This window comes from Bubalus bubalis, chromosome 17 (genome assembly GCF_019923935.1).
Source record: "Bubalus bubalis isolate 160015118507 breed Murrah chromosome 17, NDDB_SH_1, whole genome shotgun sequence".
NCBI lineage: Eukaryota > Metazoa > Chordata > Mammalia > Artiodactyla > Bovidae > Bubalus > Bubalus bubalis.
Genome location: NC_059173.1, coordinates 9,032,103 through 9,053,160, shown reverse-complemented (window position 1 = coordinate 9,053,160; position 21,058 = coordinate 9,032,103). Strand labels below are relative to the sequence as shown.

The 21,058-nt window shown below is 53.6% G+C and overlaps 1 protein-coding gene and 1 long non-coding RNA gene across 5 annotated transcripts; one reads left to right on the top strand and one right to left on the bottom strand.

Moving 5' to 3' along the window:
• Positions 1-31: 31 nt before the first annotated feature.
• On the top strand, positions 32-10,614 carry MMAB (metabolism of cobalamin associated B). Of its 2 annotated transcripts, XM_006044823.4 has the most exons (9): positions 44-240; positions 1,744-1,805; positions 2,432-2,525; positions 4,236-4,293; positions 6,746-6,818; positions 7,054-7,151; positions 7,713-7,777; positions 9,544-9,603; positions 10,217-10,614. In XM_006044823.4, exons 1-9 carry the CDS (start codon positions 125-127, stop codon positions 10,314-10,316), a joined length of 726 nt encoding a protein of 241 aa, XP_006044885.1. In that variant the 5' UTR covers positions 44-124; the 3' UTR covers positions 10,317-10,614. The 2 variants fall into 2 exon arrangements, with proteins under 2 accessions (XP_025123259.1, XP_006044885.1); XM_025267474.3 differs by lacking the exons at positions 6,746-6,818; positions 7,713-7,777 and having other exon boundaries at positions 32-240.
• LOC123329912 lies at positions 2,833-7,835 on the bottom strand. 3 transcript variants are annotated; one of them, XR_006545497.2, is made up of 4 exons: positions 7,696-7,835; positions 5,226-5,332; positions 4,313-4,439; positions 2,833-3,114 (listed from the first exon to the last, which is right to left on the bottom strand). It is a non-coding gene; the product is annotated as an uncharacterized LOC123329912 (long non-coding RNA). The 3 variants fall into 3 exon arrangements; XR_006545495.2 differs by lacking the exon at positions 2,833-3,114 and adding an exon at positions 3,124-3,849; XR_006545496.2 differs by lacking the exon at positions 2,833-3,114 and adding an exon at positions 3,124-3,833.
• Positions 10,615-21,058: the final 10,444 nt, after the last annotated feature.

Here is a 21,058-nt window from a genome sequence, read left to right as displayed (position 1 = left end):
GGGAGAGAGCCCCGGACCAATAGAAGACGATGGCTGAGCGGTGGCGCGGCCGGCGGTAGGTGGAGTCACCTCGGAACCTGGACGGGAAGCTGGCGGGGTCAGCCCTCGACTAGAGCCCTGGGGCATGGCCGTCTGGGGCGCGGGAGGTCGCCTTGGCTTGCGCGGGTGCCTTGGAGCCCGCAAGCTATTGTGTCCCCGTTTCCAGAGCCTCGGCCCCCAGGGCGTGGAAGACGGGGACAGGTGAGTACCTGGCTGAGAAGTTAACTCAGACACCTGACCTGAGTTGTGTTGTCGTCGCCGTGTTTCCGTCACACCGATGGGAGGTCACCGCAGCAATCGCCAGGTGACGTCCTCTTTAATCCTGACGTCAGCATGGCAACGTGGCCTCGGGGGAAACCAGAGACCAAGATTTCTTAGCACGAGACAAGTCCAAACGGAACCCAGCATCCATCAGGACCGGGCATAGCCCACGTGAACCAGGAGGGTCATCTTGCTTGGCCTCACAATCAGTAGGGGTCCTCAGTTCGGATCTTAACCTGTCTGCAAAGCAGTCAAGACACAGAGAGACACCAGCGCGTTGTAAAGATGGCTCTCATCACATACCTTGAAACTAGCACCCCATCCCGGACCTCAGAATCTGACTTAGTACTGAATTAATATGTTTTATAGATCCAGTAATTCAACCTCTGAATAACCTTTTAATGTCACATTTTAATGTTGAAGTCTGTATTAAAGGTGTTGCTATTTGAAAATGCCTCTTTTTGAACCCTATTTTGGCAATTCTCCATTTCAGAGTATACTTGAAGCTTCATAGTATGAAGGGGTTTTTTTCCCCTTTCAAGAGCCCTTGGCTTGGGACTTCCCTGGTTTTCCAGTGAAAGTGAAAGTCACTCAGTCGTGTCTGACTCTTTGCGACCCCATGGACTATGCAGTCCATGGAATTCTCCAGGCCAGACTACTGGAGTGGGTAGCCTTTCCCTTCTCCAAGGGATCTTCCCAACCCCAGGATTGAACCCAGGTCTCCAGCATTGCAGGAGGATTCTTTACCAGTAACTGACCAATCTCCCAATGCAGGGGGCCTGGGTTCCATCCCTAGATCCCACATGCTGCAACCAAAGGTTCCACATGCTACAGTGAAGATGAAAGAAACCATGTGCCCAACTAAAGATCCAGTTCATGCAAATAAATAAAAGTAAATATTTTTTAAAAAGAGAGTCCCTGGCTTGGTAGAACGGAAGTGATGGTTTGGGGTTGCAGAATAAGTCTTGGGCCAGAATCCAGCCCTACTGCTTCTTCCCTGGGTGACCTAGAAAGGTGAGTCTCATCCTGTGAGCTACAGATTCATTAAACATAAAATGAACGTCATAGATAGTGCCTCCCTTTGGGGCTTGGGAATATTCCAGGGATAATACCAAGAGATAATGCCAATAATTCACTTAGCACAGTGCAGAGACTAGGAAAGTGATCAATAAATTCTTTCAGCAAATATTTATTGAGTGTCTTCATTGAGCAATGTAGTACATCAGCTACTCTGCAGGTACAGGTGTGACAAGACACACAACTGGCCCACAAAGGGCTTAAAACTAAGAGGAACAGAGAGGAAAGATTTCAAGAGATCCAAGCTGAAGGGGTAAGTTCTGACACTAAGGTACAGGTAGCAAACTGTGACCCACTGAAGAAGGTGTCTCCCTGGGTATTTCATATATCCTCACTCACCAGCTCTTGATGTGTATTTCTCCTTAGGCCACAGCCTTCCTCGAAGACTCCCAAGGTCCCCAAGATCTACACCAAAACAGGAGACAAAGGTAGGGTGGGGACAGGTGAAAAATGCAAAGGAAGAGATGGCAGATTCCATCTAAAAGTTCTTCCATATTCTTTGCAGACATTAAAAAGTATGTGACAGATCTCAGTAGGCATCACCCAAGTGTGATGCAAAACGAAAGATGCCCCGGATAAATTAAATGACAAAAGCAAGTTGCAGAACAATCCAGAGTTGGGATGCATTGGATAAAAGTGTGTGTGTGTGTGTGTGTGTGTTTATATGTGTGTTCAGAAAGGCAATGTGAAAGGTTACACCTTGGACTGTTACCTGAGAGAGAGATTGAATAGTGAGAGAGAGGAATGAACAGGCAGGCTTTCATTGTTTCCTGTACATATTTTTATCCTATCCTGTTATCTTTTGTAACAAGCGTATATTGTTTTGATAATTTAAAATCTGTCAGAACAGGGGATTTCCCTGATGGTCCAGTGGCTAAGACTCTGCACTCTCAATGCAGGGGGCCTAGGTCCAATCCCTGATGAGGGAACTAGAACCCACATGCTGCAACTAAGACTCAGTGCAGCCAAATAAATCAATAAATATTGGGGGGAAAAAAGAGTATATCAAGATTAAAAAAACTCTTTAATTTGGGAAGCAAAATATTTCTCACAGGGTTTTCTAGCACCTTCACTGGAGAAAGAAGATCCAAAGACGACCAGGTGTTTGAAGCCGTGGGAACTACAGATGAATTAAGTTCAGCCATCGGGTAAGGAGGACAGGATTGACCTTGAGGTCAGGTATGAGTGGGTCATTAGCAGGTGTGACTGAGGTGCAGCCCTCCAGAGCCAGTCCTGGAGGCTGCTTGCCCTTGATGAACCTGGAGGCGCAGGGGCAGCCGGTCAGTTCCACTAGGCTGCGGGCTGCGGACCCCCTTCACCCTTCCTGTCTGCTCATGTGCTGCCTTCTGTCCCTGGCTGTGTGCCTCATCCTTCCCTCCCTGCTCCCTCACTGTGCTCATGACTTAGAAGATGGACTTGGGGAAGTCATCAGGATTGGCCAGGCCTTGCTGGGGTAACAGTGCCCACGTCTCATGACTTGCACCACCAAAGAGATATTTCATCCTCTTACTTCAAGCCTGTCCTGGGTTGGGTGTGTTTCTCTGCATGGCCTTCACTCTGGGACTCAGGCTCGTGGGACAGCTTCTGTCTGGAACACGATTACTGGCATTGGCCAGTAATCACAACAGAGGGGAAGAGAGATCAAGGCAATGCCCATGCTGGTTCTTAAGGCTTCCATGAAGTGACACGCCATCTCTGCTCATGTTTCATTGGCCAGAGTCAGGCACGTGGACACACCTGCCAGCGGTGGGGTGGGAGGGGCAGCAAATATTAGAGAACAAAGTACAAGCCACTCAGGAGGCTGTTGGCAGTGTGAGCTGCAGTTACTGTCAGTGCTTGTTCTTCAGCTCTGCTGTGGCCTTGCGGGTGAAGGTCATGGTAATCAGATGGACCTGGGTTCAAATTCTCACACACTTCTGACTGGCTGTGTGACTTCAGGCAGATCACCTGGCCTCTCTGAGCCTCAGTTTCCTGTTCTGTCAAATGATCATAATAAAAGTATCCAATCTCATTGGGCTCTTGTGAGGATGGAATGAGAGAGTTCCATGGTCCCCCCCTTTAGGTAGCTAGCACTAATCACAATGCTAGCTATTATCATTATTATTAATTATTAAGACCTACTTGTTCAGGGCTGCCAGTTCTCAATGACAGGCCTGACTAAATAAGGTTTTCAGGATGGATAATGGGAGGTGGAGCTAGACTGCCCGCAGAGTAGAGGGCAGACCCCTTGGTGCATGTGGGAAGAGTGTGGAAAAGGAGAGGTAGACACAAGATGAAGCAGGCAGAGGGCTGGGAAGGTGGATTCTGGCATCACTGGCTGTTCAGAATTAGCCAATCAGCAGCCCATCATCCTTCAGGTGACATGGGGCCGGGGCCTGGCCAAAACTCAGCTATGGATTCTTCTGCCTGTGTCAGCTCTGTTCATATGAATCACCTGGACCCGGTCAGAGGAGGCACTGAAAGAGTTGTTGGCTGGATGAGTGATACGAAAAACAAATACCCCCAATCATATGTAAGGTTATGATGTTATAAAAACATTGTCAACAAAAAAATAACCCCTTTCCTGTGATAGCTCAGTTAGCAAAATGGTCTGTCACCTGAGAAGGTATTACCTTCCAGCAAGACAGGGCTTCCCTGGTGGCTCAGATGATAAAGAACCTGCCTGCAGGTTCGATCCCTAGATGGGGAAGCTCCCCTGGAGAAGGGAATCTCTACTCACTCCAGTATTCTTGCCTGGAGAATTCCATGGACAGAGCAGCCTGGTAGGCTACAGAGCTCAAATACTAAGCGACTAACCCTCAAGACAGGGCCTAGGGATGTTATATTTGAGGCAAATTCTTTTTCCTTTTTCCTTGTAGGTTTGCTATGGAATTAATTGCAGAAAAGGGCCACCCGTTTGTGGAAGAGCTTCAGAAAGTGAGTAACATTCTCTTACCGGGAGCTGGGATTTTTTTCAACCCCGAGGCCTGGTGGCCATAACTGGAATTGCCATCTGACCATCACTTCCTCTCTGTGTCACCTGGGACTAGTCACTTTCCCTCTGTAAGCTTCAGTTTCTTCATCTATAAGATGGGAACACACAGAGATCACCCTCCCTCACAGGTGAGTGAGGAGGCTTGCTCTCAGAGGGAAATGTGAGGTCAGCGGTCTCAGCCCAGTTCTGCCCCTCAGGGCACATGGGGCAATTTCCGGTGATGTTTTCAGTCATCACGACTGGAGGTGGAAGTGCTGTTGGGGTCTGGTGGGTGGAGGCAGGGAAGCAGCTAAACATCGTACAACGCACAGGACACCCCCCAATCCCCACCCCAGAGGATGACCTGGGCCAAAGTGTCAGTGGCTGTGAGGTTGAGAAACGCGGGAGGCCCAGCCACGGGGAGCCCTGGGTAGGGGGGTTAGTAGGGTTCTTAGAATGACTGCTCTGTTCCTTAAGAGGCAGCCAGGCTTTGGCCCTCAGAGAGGACTTCAGAAATGGAGGCAGGGCTGCCACCCCTAGAGGACGAAAGACACCCCAGGTTTCAGTCTACATGCTGACCTGAGTCTGCAGCCCCCTGGAGGGTCAGCCCTCGGCCCGCTTCAGTCCTCCAGGCCAGACTGGAGCACAAGGGGGCCCCCGGGAGCAGACGCAGGGCAGTGAGGAGCTGCCCAAGGTTGGGAGGCCTAAAAGCTGGAACGCTTTATGAACGCGGCACCTCCTGTGTGAGGGAGGCTGGTCTTCAGCCTCATTATGAGGAAGTGTTGGCACCCACAGCAGTCGTTTCTGGTCTGCTGTGCCCACCTCTGAGCAGGGTTTGCCTGGGGGCAGGGGGGTGCAATGACATGATGAGCCCCCCTTACTTTAGGCCACATACTTTGAGTGACACTTTCGACATCATCTTCTCCAGCGCTGCTCAGGTCACCCACCCCAGCCTCCAGCTGGTGCCTCTCCCAGGCTCCCACAGCTCCTGCGCTTCTGCCTCTGAAGTGAAAGTGAAAGTGTTAGTCGCTCAGTCGTGTCCAACTCTTTGCGACCCCATTGACTGTAGCCCGCCAACCTCCACTGTCCATGGGATCTTCCAGGCAAGAATACTGGAGTGGATTGCCAGTTCCTTCTCCAGAGGATCCTCCCGACTCAGGGATCTTCCCAACCCAGGGATCGAACCCAGGCCTCCCACATTGCAGGCAGACGCTTTACCATCTGAGCTACCACAGATATGAATCACCAGGCGTATGGCCTGGGCGCCCTGAGGGTATGGACTGTGACTTATTCTCCTAGGCTGCCCCAGGGCCTATAGAAGGCCAGGCAGCCTGTTCCCAGCATTCCCTGCAGAAGCCCGTGAGGTGGAGGCCAGCTTTCACATCTTACAGAGGACAAAAGCAAGGCTCAGGCCGAGGCCCTGCAGCCAGGAATCCCAGCGGGGCTGGGGTCTGATTCCCAGGCAGCGGTCACCTCTCTCCAGCTCCAGCATGAACGCTGCATGTGGCCAACAGCAGGGTGGGACTGTGAAGTCACTTTGCACCAGAAGCCGGAAGCCATGGAGACACCACATGGTCATATAACTGAAGCACAGTCTGCGGCCTGGTGGCTCAAGGAGCTCTGTCCTGCTTCCAGCACTCTGCCATGGTGGCCTTCTCATTAGAGGGCAGATCTGTCCTGTCCAGTTTAAAAAGCACTGTCAGGCTTTCCTGGTGGCTCAGTGGTAAAGAATCTGTCTGCCGATGCCGGAGACACAGGTTCGATCCCTGATCTGGGAAGGTGCCACATGCCACAGAGCAACTAAGCCCGTGCACCACAACTTATTGAGCCTGCATTCTAGAGCCTGCGCGCCGCAACTACTGAAACCGGAGCCCTAGAACCCGTGCTCCGCAACAAGAGAAGCCACGGCAATGAGAAGCCCAGACCCCGCCACTAGAGAGTAGCCCCTACTCGCCACAGCTCGAGAAAAGCCCACGCAGCAGCAAAGACCCAGCACAGCCAAAAACAAATTATTGAAAAAGAAGAAGAATATAGATCAAAATAAAAAGCACTGCCACCTTGGGTCTCTCGGCCCAGGTGTTTTAGGTTAGAAAACCAAGGCCGTCAGGTTAGAGAAAAGAAAAAGACCTCACCGGGCCCCTGCCTGTGGGAGAGGAAGGTCGGGCAAGAGGATTCTTCCTAACCACCCCGGGCCTTTGATGCTCACTGTCTGCGTCACCCAGATGTCCCCAAGGGAGCCAGGTCCCTTGCCAACCAGGGCAGATGTTCTGCAGGTTCAGACAGTTTGCTAATAGCCTTTAAATGCTCCTTAGCGATCTGCCAGCCCTAGCCCAGCAGCTTCTGCGCATGGACGCAGGGGACCTTGCGTGACGGGCATGACGAGGTTCTCATCTGCGCCCTCCTTTTCTCCCCCAGATCCAGTGCTCCCTGCAGGATGTTGGCTCTGCCCTGGCGACTCCGCGCTCCTCAGCCAGGGAGGCTCACTTAAGTAAATCTCTCCCTGAATGCACCGGGTGTCTGCTCAGAGGGCCCTGTGGGGGCCCAGGGAACCCTCTCCTGGGATGCACCTGGGACCCCTGTCAGCCTGGCCTTGCAGCCTGAGAGGGAAGGTGCCTCTGAGCCAGTGGAGTGGTTTGTGGGGCACCTGGATGGAAAGGAACAGGCAGGCTCCTGTGATACTGGGGCCGTGGCCTCACGCAGTGCCGGTCTCCTTGGCTCCGCAGAACACGCCACGTTCGAGGCGGGGCCCATCCTGGAGCTGGAGCAGTGGATCGACAAATACTCTCGCCAGCTGCCCCCGCTCACCGCTTTCATCCTGCCTGTAGGTACCCGGCTGCCTCAGCCTGCAGGGTGGCTGTGGGTGCATGTGTTGACCCCAACACACCAGCAGTGACGAAGTCCCCCTCTTTAATGTGTAACGGTGACAGAAGCTGTCCCCCAGCCCCCGAATCCCCTCCAGACCTTCACTGGTCCCATTCCCACCCCTGCCCGCCTTAGAGAGGGGTACCCAGAAGCTTCCCTTGAGGTTCAGACAGTAAGAATCTGCCTGCAGTGCAGGAGACCTGGGTTCAATCCCTGGGTCGGGAAGATCACCTGGAGAAAAGCATGGCAACCCACTTCAGTATTCTTGCCTAGAGAATCCCATGGACAGAGGAGCCTGGCAGGCTGCAGTCCATAGGGTCACAAAGAGTCGGACACGACTGAGTGACAACACCCAGAGACTACACCCCGGTAGGGCCCCTGGAGGCAGAATACTACCCTGGGTTAGGGGCAGGGTGAGCCTGCATGTCCGTCAGTCTGTCCGAGCTCCCTGTCTGCAGTGGGCACCCCAGCCCCCTCAACCCCATCCCCACTCCAGCCAACACCCGCTTCCTTCTTTCAGTCGGGAGGCAAGAGCAGCTCCGCGCTGCACTTCTGTCGGGCCGTGTGTCGCCGAGCCGAGAGACGGTACGGGGCCCCCGGGAGTGGGCGGAGCACAGTGGTCCCTGGTGAGATCAGAGCCGGTGCTGAAGCGGACAGCTTCAGCAACTGGGGAGCAGGGGAGGCCCAGCGGGTCTAGTTGATTAATCATAATGATAATACCACTCAGGTGGGGTGAAATTCAGCCTTCAGTGAAGGCTCCCCATTCTTCAGGTTAATTTAAACAGGAGGGGGCCTCTGCTGAGCAGAAAGATCGAAAAGCTCCACAGCACGATGAAAGCTGTGATAGAGGGCGCTTGGCCCCAGAGTGACCCAGCCTCGGACTGGGCCTGGGGGAGAATGGTGGACAGAGTGCCCGGGGCGAGGGGGCAGCACGGGCAGAGGCAGCAGCCTGCGCCGAACGCACAGAAAGGAGGCTGAAGGTCTGGTCCAGAGTGAGGGGCGTGGGGCACAGTGAGGCCGGAGGCTGAGCCGAGGCCAGGCCGGGCAGGGTCTCCTGCACCCAAGGGCTCTGCCTTTATCCTGAAAGCTGATGACTGGCTCTAGGCCATGGGGTGAGACTTCTGGGTGCTGGGTGGAGAAGGGCCCAGACCAGCCAGCCACCTGCTGCCCCCGTCCCCAAATTCAGAGTCAGAGAGGAAGGAACCTCCCAGAACCTGCTGACAGCCTTATTAAGGAAACATTAAAGGAGCAATTGCAGGGACTTCCCTGAGGGTCCAGTGGCTAAGACTCACGTTCCCAACGCAGCGGGCCCAGGTTTGATTCCGGGTCAGGGAACTAGATCCCACGTGCCGCAACTAAGAGTTCACGTGCCACCACTAAAAAGATCCCACCTGCTGCAAGTTAAGACCCAGAGCAGCAAAATAAATAAATATTAAAAAAAAAAATACTGCATGCCACAACAAAGATTGAAGAGCCCATCTAAAACCCAGCACAGTCAAATAAATATTGAAATAAATAAAAGAGTGATTGTGCAGAATCTCCATTTAACACGATCCATAGGCCAGGCTGCCACCCAGCTTTACAGAAAAACGACGATAAAGACAATAAAATGTCTGTATACAACAGACGAGGCCGTGCTGGGAGCTTTGTATTCATTATTTCATTGATTCCCTGTGGTAAGCTTGGAAGAGAGGTGGTGGCAGTCCCCACTCTGCCAGGGTCAGGAAATGGGGGCTCAGAGGTTACACCGTGGCCAGGGTCCCCTGGGTGGTCCATGGCAGAGTCCAGGCTGGAGCCCAGGTGTGTCTGCTCCAAACCTGAGCACTGTCCATGGCCCCATGTCATGAAAGTTTCACTTTTCATGAAAGGCTCTTGGACCCAAGTGGTTTGTAAAGGGACGCTGGGTCACAGAAGAGCTTCAGCTTCAGGAGAAAAGAGTCATTTGCCCAGAGCCGTCCACGTCAGCAGTGCTCATAGTAGCAAAAACGTGGAGACGGTCCAAAGAAAGGTCCGACAGCGGGAACTGGCCAAGCAGAGGAGGGTCCTCAGGACACCAGACCTGTGTCCAGGTGACAAAGCCCCTGGGGGAGGGGACATAAACCTGGGACCTCGGTTTGGGGTGCGCACCTCCCAGCAGGGGTTATGCGGCAGAGGTGATGGGCCCCGGAGGGGCTGCCACGTCGTTGGCCCTCATCCCCAGTGAGCGCCCTTTAGAACGTCTGCGCACAGGCTGGCGAGGACGCCCGGTCAGACTGCAGCAGGAGGCAGATGCTGGCTCGGGACGCAGCCCCGGGCCCCGAGCGTGTTGAGCCCCTAACACCAGCGTAACGCTGTGCCTCCTCCTCTTCTAGAGTGGTGCCTCTTGTCCAGACGGGTGAGACCGATGCAAACGTGGTCAAGTTCTTAAACAGGTACTCAGATGGGATCTGAAGAGCCTGCCAGAAAACGCAGGCACATTGTGGGGAGTGACGACCACACATTAGCCTCCCTCATTCATTCGCTTCAGTTGTGCTGAGGTTGAGAAGCCGGCCCTAGGCCCCCTCAGCTCAAAGTGAGTTTCTCAGTCAGCAGTGCCAGCATCGCCTGGGCGTCGCTTACACTTGCCAAATCCAGGCCTGGCCCAGCCGGTCCTCTGCAATCAGAATCTGATCTGAGTGTCACCAGGATCCCCGAGGGACTTGTGTACATGCCCCAGTTTGGGAGGCACCAGGCCTCGTCGTCGGAAGGTGCAGAAAGCAGGGACGGGGCCCAAAGTCGCCAGCCCCGTGAGGCCGGGCAGGCCAGCGGCCTCTTCCTGCGGAAACCGCCCCAGCCCTGGCGCCAGAGCTGGGTGCCAGGCTCGCACGGAAGCTGGCCTCGCGTGCCATCCATCAAGCCCGGGTTGGCTGAGCACCCGCTGTCCTGCCCAATGCTCCTGGGGGCATGTGATTGATATTTCCTCCTTGAAGGCTCATTTAGGGAGGACCCGGTTAGCATTGATCTCTCATTTCAGTCCATTCTGTTTGCCTGCTTCTGCCCCTCCAGACTCAGCGACTATCTCTTCACATTAGCCAGATACACAGCCATGAAGGAAGGGAATCCAGAAAAGATATACAAGAAAAATGACCTGTCGGACCGCACCTGAGGCTCTGGGAAAGAATGGAAGTGACAATGGTGAAGGGAAGACTTCGCCCTCGCATCCTGATCCCTGAAGATCTCACCCACAGGGACCAGAAGCTGGTCTTCTGTGCAAACCCGGCTTCCTTCACAGCCCTGTCCCTTCCTTTGGGAGCTGTGGCTGGTGGAGAATCCTACCCTCCTCCCCTGGGCTCTCCTCGGTCTTTGAGGAAGTGGGAATGAAGTCAGTGTTGCAGGAAAGAAAAAGTGATTGCTTCATCGAGGAACCAAGCAGAAAAAAAGAATAAAAGTGGGAAAGGCTTGCACCGTGTATGTGTGTATGTGTATGTGTGAGAAAGAGAGAGAGAGAGAGCGCGCGTGAGGCCTTCCACTGGCAACTCTGGCTGTCCGAGGATTTGGAATGGTACCAGAGGGCCTTGGAAATGTAATTGTGATTTACCTGTGCCAAAGGGGCTTTAAATGTCACATTTATAAAGGGGAAGGCAGACAGGATTTGGAGGTTAGTCACCTCTGAGCCACTCATCACAGGCGGAGGATGGCTGCAGACTGGCAGGCGAGGCCTCGGAAACACTTGGACTTGAAGTGTGTGCGTGGCGGGGGTGTGACCTGGGGAATCTTCTTTCAAAGGGAGTCTCCCTGCATCAGGGGCCAGAGACCCCCGCAAGAGAGGGAGACTGCCGCTTTGAGGGGGGCATGTCCTGCCCGGGGCGGCAGCGTCCAGGGCCAGAGGTGGAGTGCCTTCAGCTTCAGAGAATAAGCTCTTACGGTTCCAGCGAGGCTGACACAGACCAGACCGACTTCTCTGATGTTGCACTTGGCTGGTTTATCCCTCTGAGATCCAGACCACGGCTGTATTTTATTTCAGTTGTCACCGCGGCTCCCTCCCGCTATGAAGCGACACGGCCCGCGCCAGCTGTGTCCTTGGGAAGGGAGATATTTATGAAGAGCGAGGCGGCAGCCCTGAGATCCTGAAGGTTCCACGCCGCTAATTGCAGGAAACGAGTCGGGAGGGGCAGGCTCGCACAGTCAGGGCGGAAAGGTCCAGTGAACTCCATCCGGCCGTCGGTCATTAGCATGAAGGGCGGGAAGGCGGGTCCCTCCGGCCATCCTTGCCAGCAAGTCAGCAAACAGTAAAATGATGAGTTTTGTGCTTGCCCCTGCTTTCATTTTTAACCAACTTGCCTGCTCATTTCGCTGGAGGGAACATCACATCTCCCCTCTGGGTCCTATTGTTCCTGGACTTGGGCAAGGGTAAGGTGCAGGCGACCGTGAGTGACAGCGAAATCCCTCCAGGAAGCGGCCCCGACCAGCAGTTGGCACCAGGTCTGGTGCGCAGCATGCGGCTTGGCTGGTGTGAACAGAGCTGAGAATGGCACAGAATAGGCTAAAGGCAGTTTGTGGCTGAGCGGGTGGGCACTCAGGCTGGGCTGGGGAGGGGTATGTTCCAGGAGCTCCTAGAATCCGTCAAGTCACTCGATCTTTCTTGCACCTCAGCATCATCCTAGAAGGAGCAGGTTGTACATAATAAACAGTCCTGCGCTCCTTACCATGGTAGACCATCCTACAAAGGACAAGAGAAGTGGTTTGAGTAGATAGCGTCCTCAAGGGCTAATCTTTGAAATAAGGCCTTTTGCCTGTAGCCAAATCCACGCCCCACCAGCCCTTGCTGGGAAGGGCTGTCACAGGCCAGATGGTAGCCCCAGGTTCCCAAGTCCCAACCGCTCCACACCATCCCTTCCATTGTGAACATCTCTGAGAAACAAACACTCGAAGAGACAAACATCCCCGAGAAACGTTCAGATGCAGGCATGTTCTGTGCCTGACACAGCCACGTGGCAGCCAGAAGCAAAAGGAAGAATGTGTTCATCCCCCAAACACTCCTCAAAAGATCCTCCTGGGTCTGGAACCCAGTGGGAAAAGTTAACAAAACTCCACAATCAAAACATGATTGTAAACAGAGCCCGTTTACAGCCCCTGTCAACCCTCGTAAATGATTGTTTCCATCACACAGTAACAAGGGTCGGGGGAGAAAGGGCAGGCAGTTTTTATTTATAATTGTGATACCTTATCGATCATAGATTTTTTTTGCATGATTTTGATTTTTAAAAAATTATGGCATGAAAGCATTATTTCTCTTGCTTCCTGGATTTGGAGGCATTTCCATACAGTTTGCACCCAAGAAAGTGCTCTACCTGCCTCCTGCTGGTCCTGGTCTGGCTCTCAGGAATGTATTTAGTGCCACAGCTGGAGGTGGTTGGATATACCAGCGGCGAGAAGCCCACCAGGTGGCATCACTGAAGGGTTGACATGCCAGGCCCCGGGCCGGGGGCTCCACCGACATCATCTTGTTGAAATCACCCAGCAGCCCCAAGGGAGGCACCGTCTGTGTCCTCCTAGCAGTGGAGGAAACAGACTTGAGAACCAACTCGTGTCAGGGAGTCAACGCCAGGATGTGGGCCCAGGACGTGGCCCTGTGACTCCTGGCCGGGTGCCCCTCCCCCTGCCGCCACTTGACAGTCATTTTAATCATGACCTGGGCCGCAGAGAACAATGTCAGGCACTAATAGATTCTGCTGTCTCATTTCTCAACCTAGTTTCCCTTAACTGATATTTCATGGCTATTGTTAATGTGCATTTTTTTCACCGAGTAATTTTCACAGCCCGAACTTGTAACACATCCCAATGACAAACGTCCCCGGTACTGAATCCCCCCCGTCAACTGCAATGTCACCCTCATCTCCTCCCTACCCCGCCCTGACACCTTTCTCCGACAACCCATCCAGTTTTATGATCCCTCTGTCCCAGTTATCACTACTGAACCTTTAAGAACCCAGACGCGTTTCAAGTTTAATTGAATAAAATCCTTTGTGTAATAAATTCCACATGAACGCTACATAAATCAGTGCCTGGGAGGCTTTGTGCCTCATCCCTCCCTTCAGGCCGGTCTGATCTTGCTTACAGAGGGGACCGAGGCCTCCTTTGCAGCCCAGCTAGGGTGCGGGGTTCATTTGCCTCGACCTGTCGCTTTTCTTCTCTGGGAGTTCATCATGGGAGACAGTGCTTGGATGCGAGCTGAAGCAGGAGACGTGCTGGTTGGGGGGTACCCAGGAACTTTGGGGGGTATCCTGGTGTTTACCCATCCACAGATTCATAAGTTTCTTTTAAACATTTATTTATTTGGCTGCGCTGGGTCTCAGTGGCAGCACACAGGATCTCTGATCTTCACTGTGGCATGCGAGGTCTGGTTCCCTGAGCAGGGATTGAACCTGGGTCCCCTGCATTGGGGAGCGACAAGTCTTAACCACTGGGCCACCCGGGAAGTCCCCAGATTCAGAGACTTGGGATGAAGGCTCTGTGCACCTTCTCCCTGGAAAGACACAGACACACAGGTGTTCACAGTCTGTGTACAACCTGAAGAGGTCTGTGGAAGCCCCAGGGAAGAACCCTTGCTCTTAGCTCTCCAGTATAGCACCCGCTGCAGGAGCGAATCCATGCATGGGGCTGCCTGCTTCATCGGCCTCGCTGCCAGCCATGTGGAGCCACAGAGGTGTGACAAGGAGCACAGGGTTGAGAGCAATAGTCAAATGCTCAGCGCAGGCATTGGCTTCAGGCAGACCTGGGTTCAAAACCAGCTCTGTCACTTCCTAGCGTCACGACTTCAGGCCAGTCGTTCCATCTTCCTGAGACTTACTTCTTTGTCTGTAAAATGGGAATGTGAAGCATATCTACCCCACAGGGCTGCTGGGAGAGATTAATGAGGCAATGTTTAAAAGGCTCAGGGTGCCCCTGTCACATGTTAGCTGCTATTATTATAGTTGATTGTTACTATTTGAATTCAAGTTCCAGCTCTGCCACTTCCTAGCTGAGGCACTTTGAAAAAATCCTGCAACCACTCTGAGCCTCCATTGCCTACTTTAATCTTTGGTAATAATGATATCAGCTTCCAAGGGTTCAGGAAATATGCCCATGGGCGTACATGGGCGTGGCACATGGCTGCAGCTCAAAAAAAAGAAAATGTAGCTATTGTCGAATCAAGTGTTTATCCTTTTTCAAAGCACTTTCAATAGCTCAGGCCCAGGTGATGCACAGAGGACCAACTGAGCAGCATGTCTGGTTTGCTTAGATGTCCTGAGGCTGCGGGAGACAGGGTCCCCCCTGGCGGGGCCGGGTCAGCCAGGGGGATGTGGCTCCAGGAGCACCAGGGCCAAAGTTAAAGGGAAGGTGACCTGGTTACAGGCCAGCAAGAGCTTTAAGGGGTTGCCGCCTGTGAACTCCCTGTGGGCAGTAGCAGAGCTGGACAAGAAGACTGGTCTTCAGATTCCCAAGAGAGTTTCCTCTTGGGACAGAGTGTGACAACTTGGGCAGAGGAGAAGGAGAAGTTGTTGAGCCGCTAAGTCATGTCTGACTCTTAGGACCCCATGGACTGTAGCCTGCCAGGCTCTTTTTGTTCAAGGGATTTCCCAAGTGAGAATACTGGAGTGGGTTGCCATTTCCTCCTCCAGGGGATCTTCCCGATCCAGGGATCGAATCTGTGTCTCCTGCCTTAACAGGCAGCTTCTTTACCACTGAGCCACCAGGGAAGCCCTGAGGAGGAGAAGAGGGGACCATAAACCCAGGAGGACCCCGCTTCAAGCGACCTCTCTGAGGAAAGGTGAGACGCAGGCCAGCTCCCGGTACACCGGGGCAAAGGCAGCCTGCGGAAGAGATTGAATAAATGGCAGAAAGGTGTTCAGTCCACCCAGGACCAGGGTGTGGGTGGTCCTCCCCCACCAGATGCTCCCAAGGCAGAGACCCTCTGGCCCTTGACTCTGGCCATCTGCGGTGCCCACGCCCCTCCCCGGCAAGCAGGTGCCTTTATTTACGATCACCTTGGAAGGGTCGAGCAGACATATGTTGCTGAGGGTCGTTTATTCTTGTTTATAAAATTTATGGCTTTACCTCGATTACACACTGTCAAAACGGGAAGGATTGGCCCCAAAGTCTCTTACCGCATGACTGCCTCAGACGTGCGTACATCTGTTAACTCTGTAGGAGCTGTAGAGGGAAATAAGGCTGCCGATAACTCAGAAGCTCGCTGTCCCGTCAAGAGGTGGGGGCTGCGGGCCTCGAGAAGAGGTATTCAGGCGCCCACGTGGAAGGGGACCGGGGTTGGGGTCTGCTGGTGGCCACACCAGGTGGCATCGGGACCCTGGCCCTGCCTGGTGACTGGTTCTCTCGGGTACTTTGGGGTGGGGATGGGGAGAAGAGGAACTGGAGTCCTGGGGCCTTCGGGAATATGGTTGCAGGGCCAGCAGCTGGAGAGAGTTCCGAGCCTGTGGATCTCCACCTGCAGACATCAGCGGGGAGAGAGAAACGCTGACTCCGCGCTGTTGGGGGGTGGCGTCAGGTTCGACCTCTCAGAAGGGCGCTCTGGCAACGCCTATCCGAGTCATGGAAACGTGCATCCTTCTGGCCCCATAACTCCAAGTCTGAGAATTTCACCGAAGGAAAGAGATTCATCCGTGAAATCATAGGGTTGTTGTTCTTGGTTTTCAGTGCCTGCTGCTCATTAAAGAGAAAAATTGGAAACAAATGTCCAACAATAGGGAGCTCATTGTTCAAGAATGGATATTTAACAATAAAGGACTGTAAGAAATATCATAAAGCTACTGAAAAGGATGGTATCTTTACTTTTATTACTATGGAAAAGTGTTGATAATCTATAAAGTGAAAAAAAAAAAAACCCAAGTTATAAAATGAGAGGTATAGAATGATAGAAATCCTGTTAGATAAACAAGTGTAAATATACTGGAGTGTAAAAAAAATGCAAGGATCTGTTCCATATGTTAATAACATGTGTGTGTATCTGTGTGTGAGTCACTCAGTTGTGTCTGACTCTTTGTGACCCCATGGACTGTAGCTCACCAGGCTCCTCTGTCCTTGAAATTCTTCACGCAAGAATACTCGAGTGGGTTGCCATTCCCTTCTCCAGGGGATCTTCCCGAACAGGAATGCAACCCAGGTCTCCTGCACTGAAGGCCGATTCTTTACGGTCTGAGCCACCAGGGAAGCCCTGCGTTAACAATACTTACCTCTAAATCACAGGATTACTGGGTGGTTTAAACTTTCATTTTTGTTTTAATTTTCTAGTTTTTTTTTTATGATGAATTTGGGTTACTTGTGTGATAAACATAATATGACAGAGGCTTACTTGTGTGATAAACATAATTTTAAAAGCGTAAGGAAACTGACAACTGCTTTCCCTGCAAGAGCACAGCCCCCGGAGAGGGTGGCCACCAGTAGCCAAAGCCGCAGGGCCTCTCCAAAGACTAGAAGCCCAGGGACTGTGCCCTGAGTTTGTTCTGTTGGAGACAGCCGTCTGTCTGGAGAGCAGCCCCCCAGGCAGCCTGCGTGTGGACGCTTGGCTTCCATTCTAGGAGGACAGCAGAGGGAAGAGAAATGATCACAGCCCAACTGAAGGGCCCCCGGCAGGGCATCACGCCAGCTTTTCACAGGACGCTGGCATCCTTCTTTCTCCTCTGTTGCTTGCTGCATCTTTGACTTGTACAGAATTTGAGAGGAGACAGCAGACTTCCACATTTAATCGTCTCGTGTGGGTTTTCATCCTGCATTATCACCCTGCGTTCACCTGGACAAGCTAGCGCCCTGACCCGTAGAGGAATGACTCCTAGCTGCTGCAGTCGGCAAGTGGAAAAACCAGCACTTGACTTCGGGCCTTCCAGGGCGGAATCCAGCTTCCTTTTTTCAACTTTGCTCTGCTGAGACAGGGCTTATCTCAGAGACGGCAAGAAACAACGCCAGGTCCGACTGATCGGCAGTGGCTGCCTGAGGGGCTGCGGGAAGAAGGAACTTGAAGCTGGATCCAGATTCCGCAGGAACGAGTTTGGTAATCCATTAGCAATGTCTGCCATGACTTGCTATGGAGGTAATGGAATAAATCGTGTGTGTTTGACATTTCTGAATCTTGGGCCAAAGCCCTCACAGATTTCCAAAGGGTGGGAACTTCAGAGGTGGGTATGGATCTTCAGGTTGCCTTTTAGGGTTTTCGCAACCCTACGGCCCCCCCACAAGAGTAAACGGGCAGGAAAGGGATTTCTCAGGGCTTTGAGACAACACATCAAGGGTCATAGAATCTCTGAGATCGAAATCCTTATAAATCTATCTGACTAATTGATTAGTCAGCCCTGACGGGTGCGCCACCATAATTTAGAATATGTAATTACATTTCACATTAAAACATGCAAAGTTAAGATTAAAGCTGGTGAGACATGGCTTGACGCCTCCTGCCCCAGCCCACTTCCAAACTCCTGCCTCCATCACGTAGCAGGCAGGTCTCCTGGGGGCAGAGGATGTGGTTCCAGAAGCCATGGTTCTAGAAGCCACTTCCTTGGGCTGGTTTGTCTCACTTCCCTTGAGGGCTGTTTCCCGCTGTTTTAGGAGCAGGTCCTGCTCCCCTCCCTGCCGGGCTGCATTTAGTTGAGACAAAAGCTTTGTTCGGGGGGCACTTTTGGGTTTTTGATTTACAGTGCCCTCCTGCCAAAGACTGCCAAGATTGCACCCACCGTTGGGCAAACTGTCTTGTGGCAGCAAGTTAGCACATGATGCAGGAAGTGGGTGTCAGAAAGAACTCAGAGGACTTGGGCTCCTGTTGGGTGCTTTGGGGAGGGTTCAAGGAAGCAGAGGTAGGATTGGATGTCTCACTAAACCCCTTTAGGGAGGGAGGAGCAATGAGCCTAAAGCTGTAACAGAGAGGCAGGAGGGTCAGGCAGGCACAGCCACCAACCTATGTGAGGTCTCCTCAGATAATCAGCTTCTTTCACGACCCCACCGCAAGTGCTGCAGGGCAGGGTGGGATCCACATTCTTCCACCTGAACCGCCAGCGCCTAGCCCAGCCTGGAGCCTAGTAGGTCCTGGGTATCTATTAATATTTGCTGGATGAATGGACTTGGCCTGAACTCCCTGGCAGTCTGGTTTCCCGGGCCAGCTCCTGGGCTGGACACCTGCCAGCTTGCCAGGCCCATCTGGCACCCTCTGTAATGGGGACCACACCAGCCAGGCTGCAGGGCCAACTTCACGTGGCCCTGTACTGCTCCACGTGGGTGGCACCCCCTTTCCCTGGACTCTGGGGGGGCCACGGGCAGGGCAGGATGTCAGTGGGGCCAGGGCCAGGGGGAGGGGGAAGGACCATGGAGGACAAAGCGTCCCTGTGCCTCCTGACTTGTCTCTTTCTGCCTCCTTCAGGCTCCCCTGCCTGCCGCTGGAGGGTCCCTCTCCTGAAGCTCCCCCGGGTCTGTTTGCACCCCACAATTTCTAGCCCCCTTGGCTTTCCCACCCCTGGAAGCCCCCACCGCACGGGGTGTCCGTCATGGACACTTCCCTGTGGCCGCAGGACCCGTGGAGGTGGAAGGGTGACCTCCCTGGCCACGCTGACGCAGGGCTGAATCCCACTTCCTGTGCTTTTGAGCTGCGTGGCCTCAAGCAAGTGAATCCACCTCTCTGAAGCTGTGTCCTCATCTGCAGAACCGAGCAGTGATCCTCGGGGCCCAGGGTCCTCAGGTGGATGCAACATGACTGCTCGTGCAGAGGGCTGAGCACAGAGCTGGGCCTGGGCGAAGGCCGGGGGGGGGCAGCTACCATCATCACCATTCATGGCACGACGCCCCCACTCCTGTCCTTGCTGACAGATGTGTTCTAACCACCCCCCCCTCCACCTCCACCCCTCTGGTCTGGCTGCTTCCTCTGCCCCAGATGCCTCCCTTCCCATCTCCAAAAAAAAAAGGGGAAACCCTCTTTCCAAGTGAAAATGAAAAAACACCTCTTTTATCGGCCCTTTCCTACTTAAACCCCTCTTTTTGACCCGTGCACTATTTGCTACCAGGAAGATGCTCTTCAAGACATGCCTCACTCTACCCAGTTCTCAGAGAAGGAACCAGAGGTTCGTAGAGGTGGTCAAATCGGTCACAGCCAGTGGGCGGCCGGACTGGGCCCAGCACCCGTCCTGTGAGCCCACAGCCCATTTCCTGACTGTGAGGTTCTCGGGACAGAGACAACTAATACTGACGCGATTTTACTGCTGAGGCAAGAAGGTTCAGGGAGTTAGAAACTTACCCGGGGTCACTCAGCTGATCTGTGCTCGTTTTTGATGCCAAGGTCAGGGTCTTCGCCTGATGGCTGGGCCGTGGAAGACGGCAGCCTGACCCTTGCTCCTCAGTGTGGTCTGTGGTGTGGTGCCCCAGCCAGACATGCGGAAGTAGGACCTCCCTGGGGACTTAGTGTGCAGGTGAGCGTCCATGACACTCTGATTCGGCTCCTCTGCGGGGTCCTCTGGGCCCGTCTTCAGCAGGACTGCTTCTGCTGTCCCTGAGTGGATGCCAGCCATTTGGCTTCTTGGTGGAAAGTCTGTAATCCCACAGACTCACCCCAGTACCCCCAAATTCCCAAGGGCTGAGATAAGTGCAAAGGGAATGTGGCTGTGAGTCCTGGGTTGGGGAGACGCCTGGCCTGAGTGCACATGGAAGCTCGAAGCTCGGTCGGGGCTTGGGCAGAGAAGGAGCCATGCCCCTGGGGCCAGGCCTGGAGCCCAGCAGGAGATCCTTGGGGGTCCTGCTGACGTCAGTCAGCAGAAAACAGCTCTGGAGAGGAAGCCCTTCTCATTCCCTTTCTCAGTGGAGGGTGCCTTGCTCCTTATTCAATGGAAGCCCAGAGAAGCAAGGGGCCTTGCCCCCTGGCATCCCACCTAGTGGGAGGCAGAGCTGGACACGAACCCAGGTCCAGATGCTCTGAAGCCCAAGGTCTCTCCAGCACCCTCAGAGCTGCACTCAGCCGGACTCAAGGAGTCAGCTGTGACCTGTTAAGAGCGTGCTTGCAACAAATGTCAACCATCATGAGGGTTATAATGAGGAGGCTGCTTCATTCTGACTCCACGCTCCGAAGGCTGGAGAGAACCACGGTTCCCGTCTGGGCCTGAGAGCAGCCCCTTCTCAGAGTTACTCTCGATTCCTCTTGGGAGGCGGTGCCCCAGCTGTCAGGCTTTTAAGACCTCTCCTGATGCTCAGATGCTCCCAGGCCAGAGGAGTCAGCGAGAATTCCCAGGAGGAGCTGGAAAGATGGGCAGGGTTAGATGGGTTTTCTGCCAAGTGTAAACCTGGGCTTGTGCGACAGGATGAGACAGGGCTGGTGTGGCCTGCAACTGCAACCTTCGGTAAGGGAGGAAAGCTGAACGCACCCAGAGGAGCTGGAAAATCTCAGTTTGAGCATTTTCGAATTATCTGGATTCAACAGACACCTGTCACTGTATTATGTTACCAGGTAAGACGCGTGATCCAGGCAGGGGCTGCCTCTGGAGAGTGCGTGAGAAGGATGGGTCGGGGTGGGGGACATGGAGTGTGCCTAAGGGACTTGAACTTTATCTGAAAGGTGACTCGCTTTGTAGGGCAAACCTTCCACTAGCGCTGACCCTGGGGAGGCAGTGGCCTCGGCTGTCTGCCGTCTTGTCCTGAGTCCTCTTCCCACCACGGGAGCCTCGGAGCTCTTTAAGCCCCAGATGCCCCATTGTCAGATCTCTGGGAGCTCGGTCGAAAGCGCTCCTTCCTGACATGAGAAACAGAACAGAGGGACTTCCCTGGTGGTCCAGTGGTTTCAGACTCTCGAGCTTCCATTGCAGGGGGTGCAGGTTCAATCCCTGGTCGGGGAACTAAGATCCCACATGCCACCAGGCATGGACCAAGGAAAAAAAAAAGCTGCCGCTG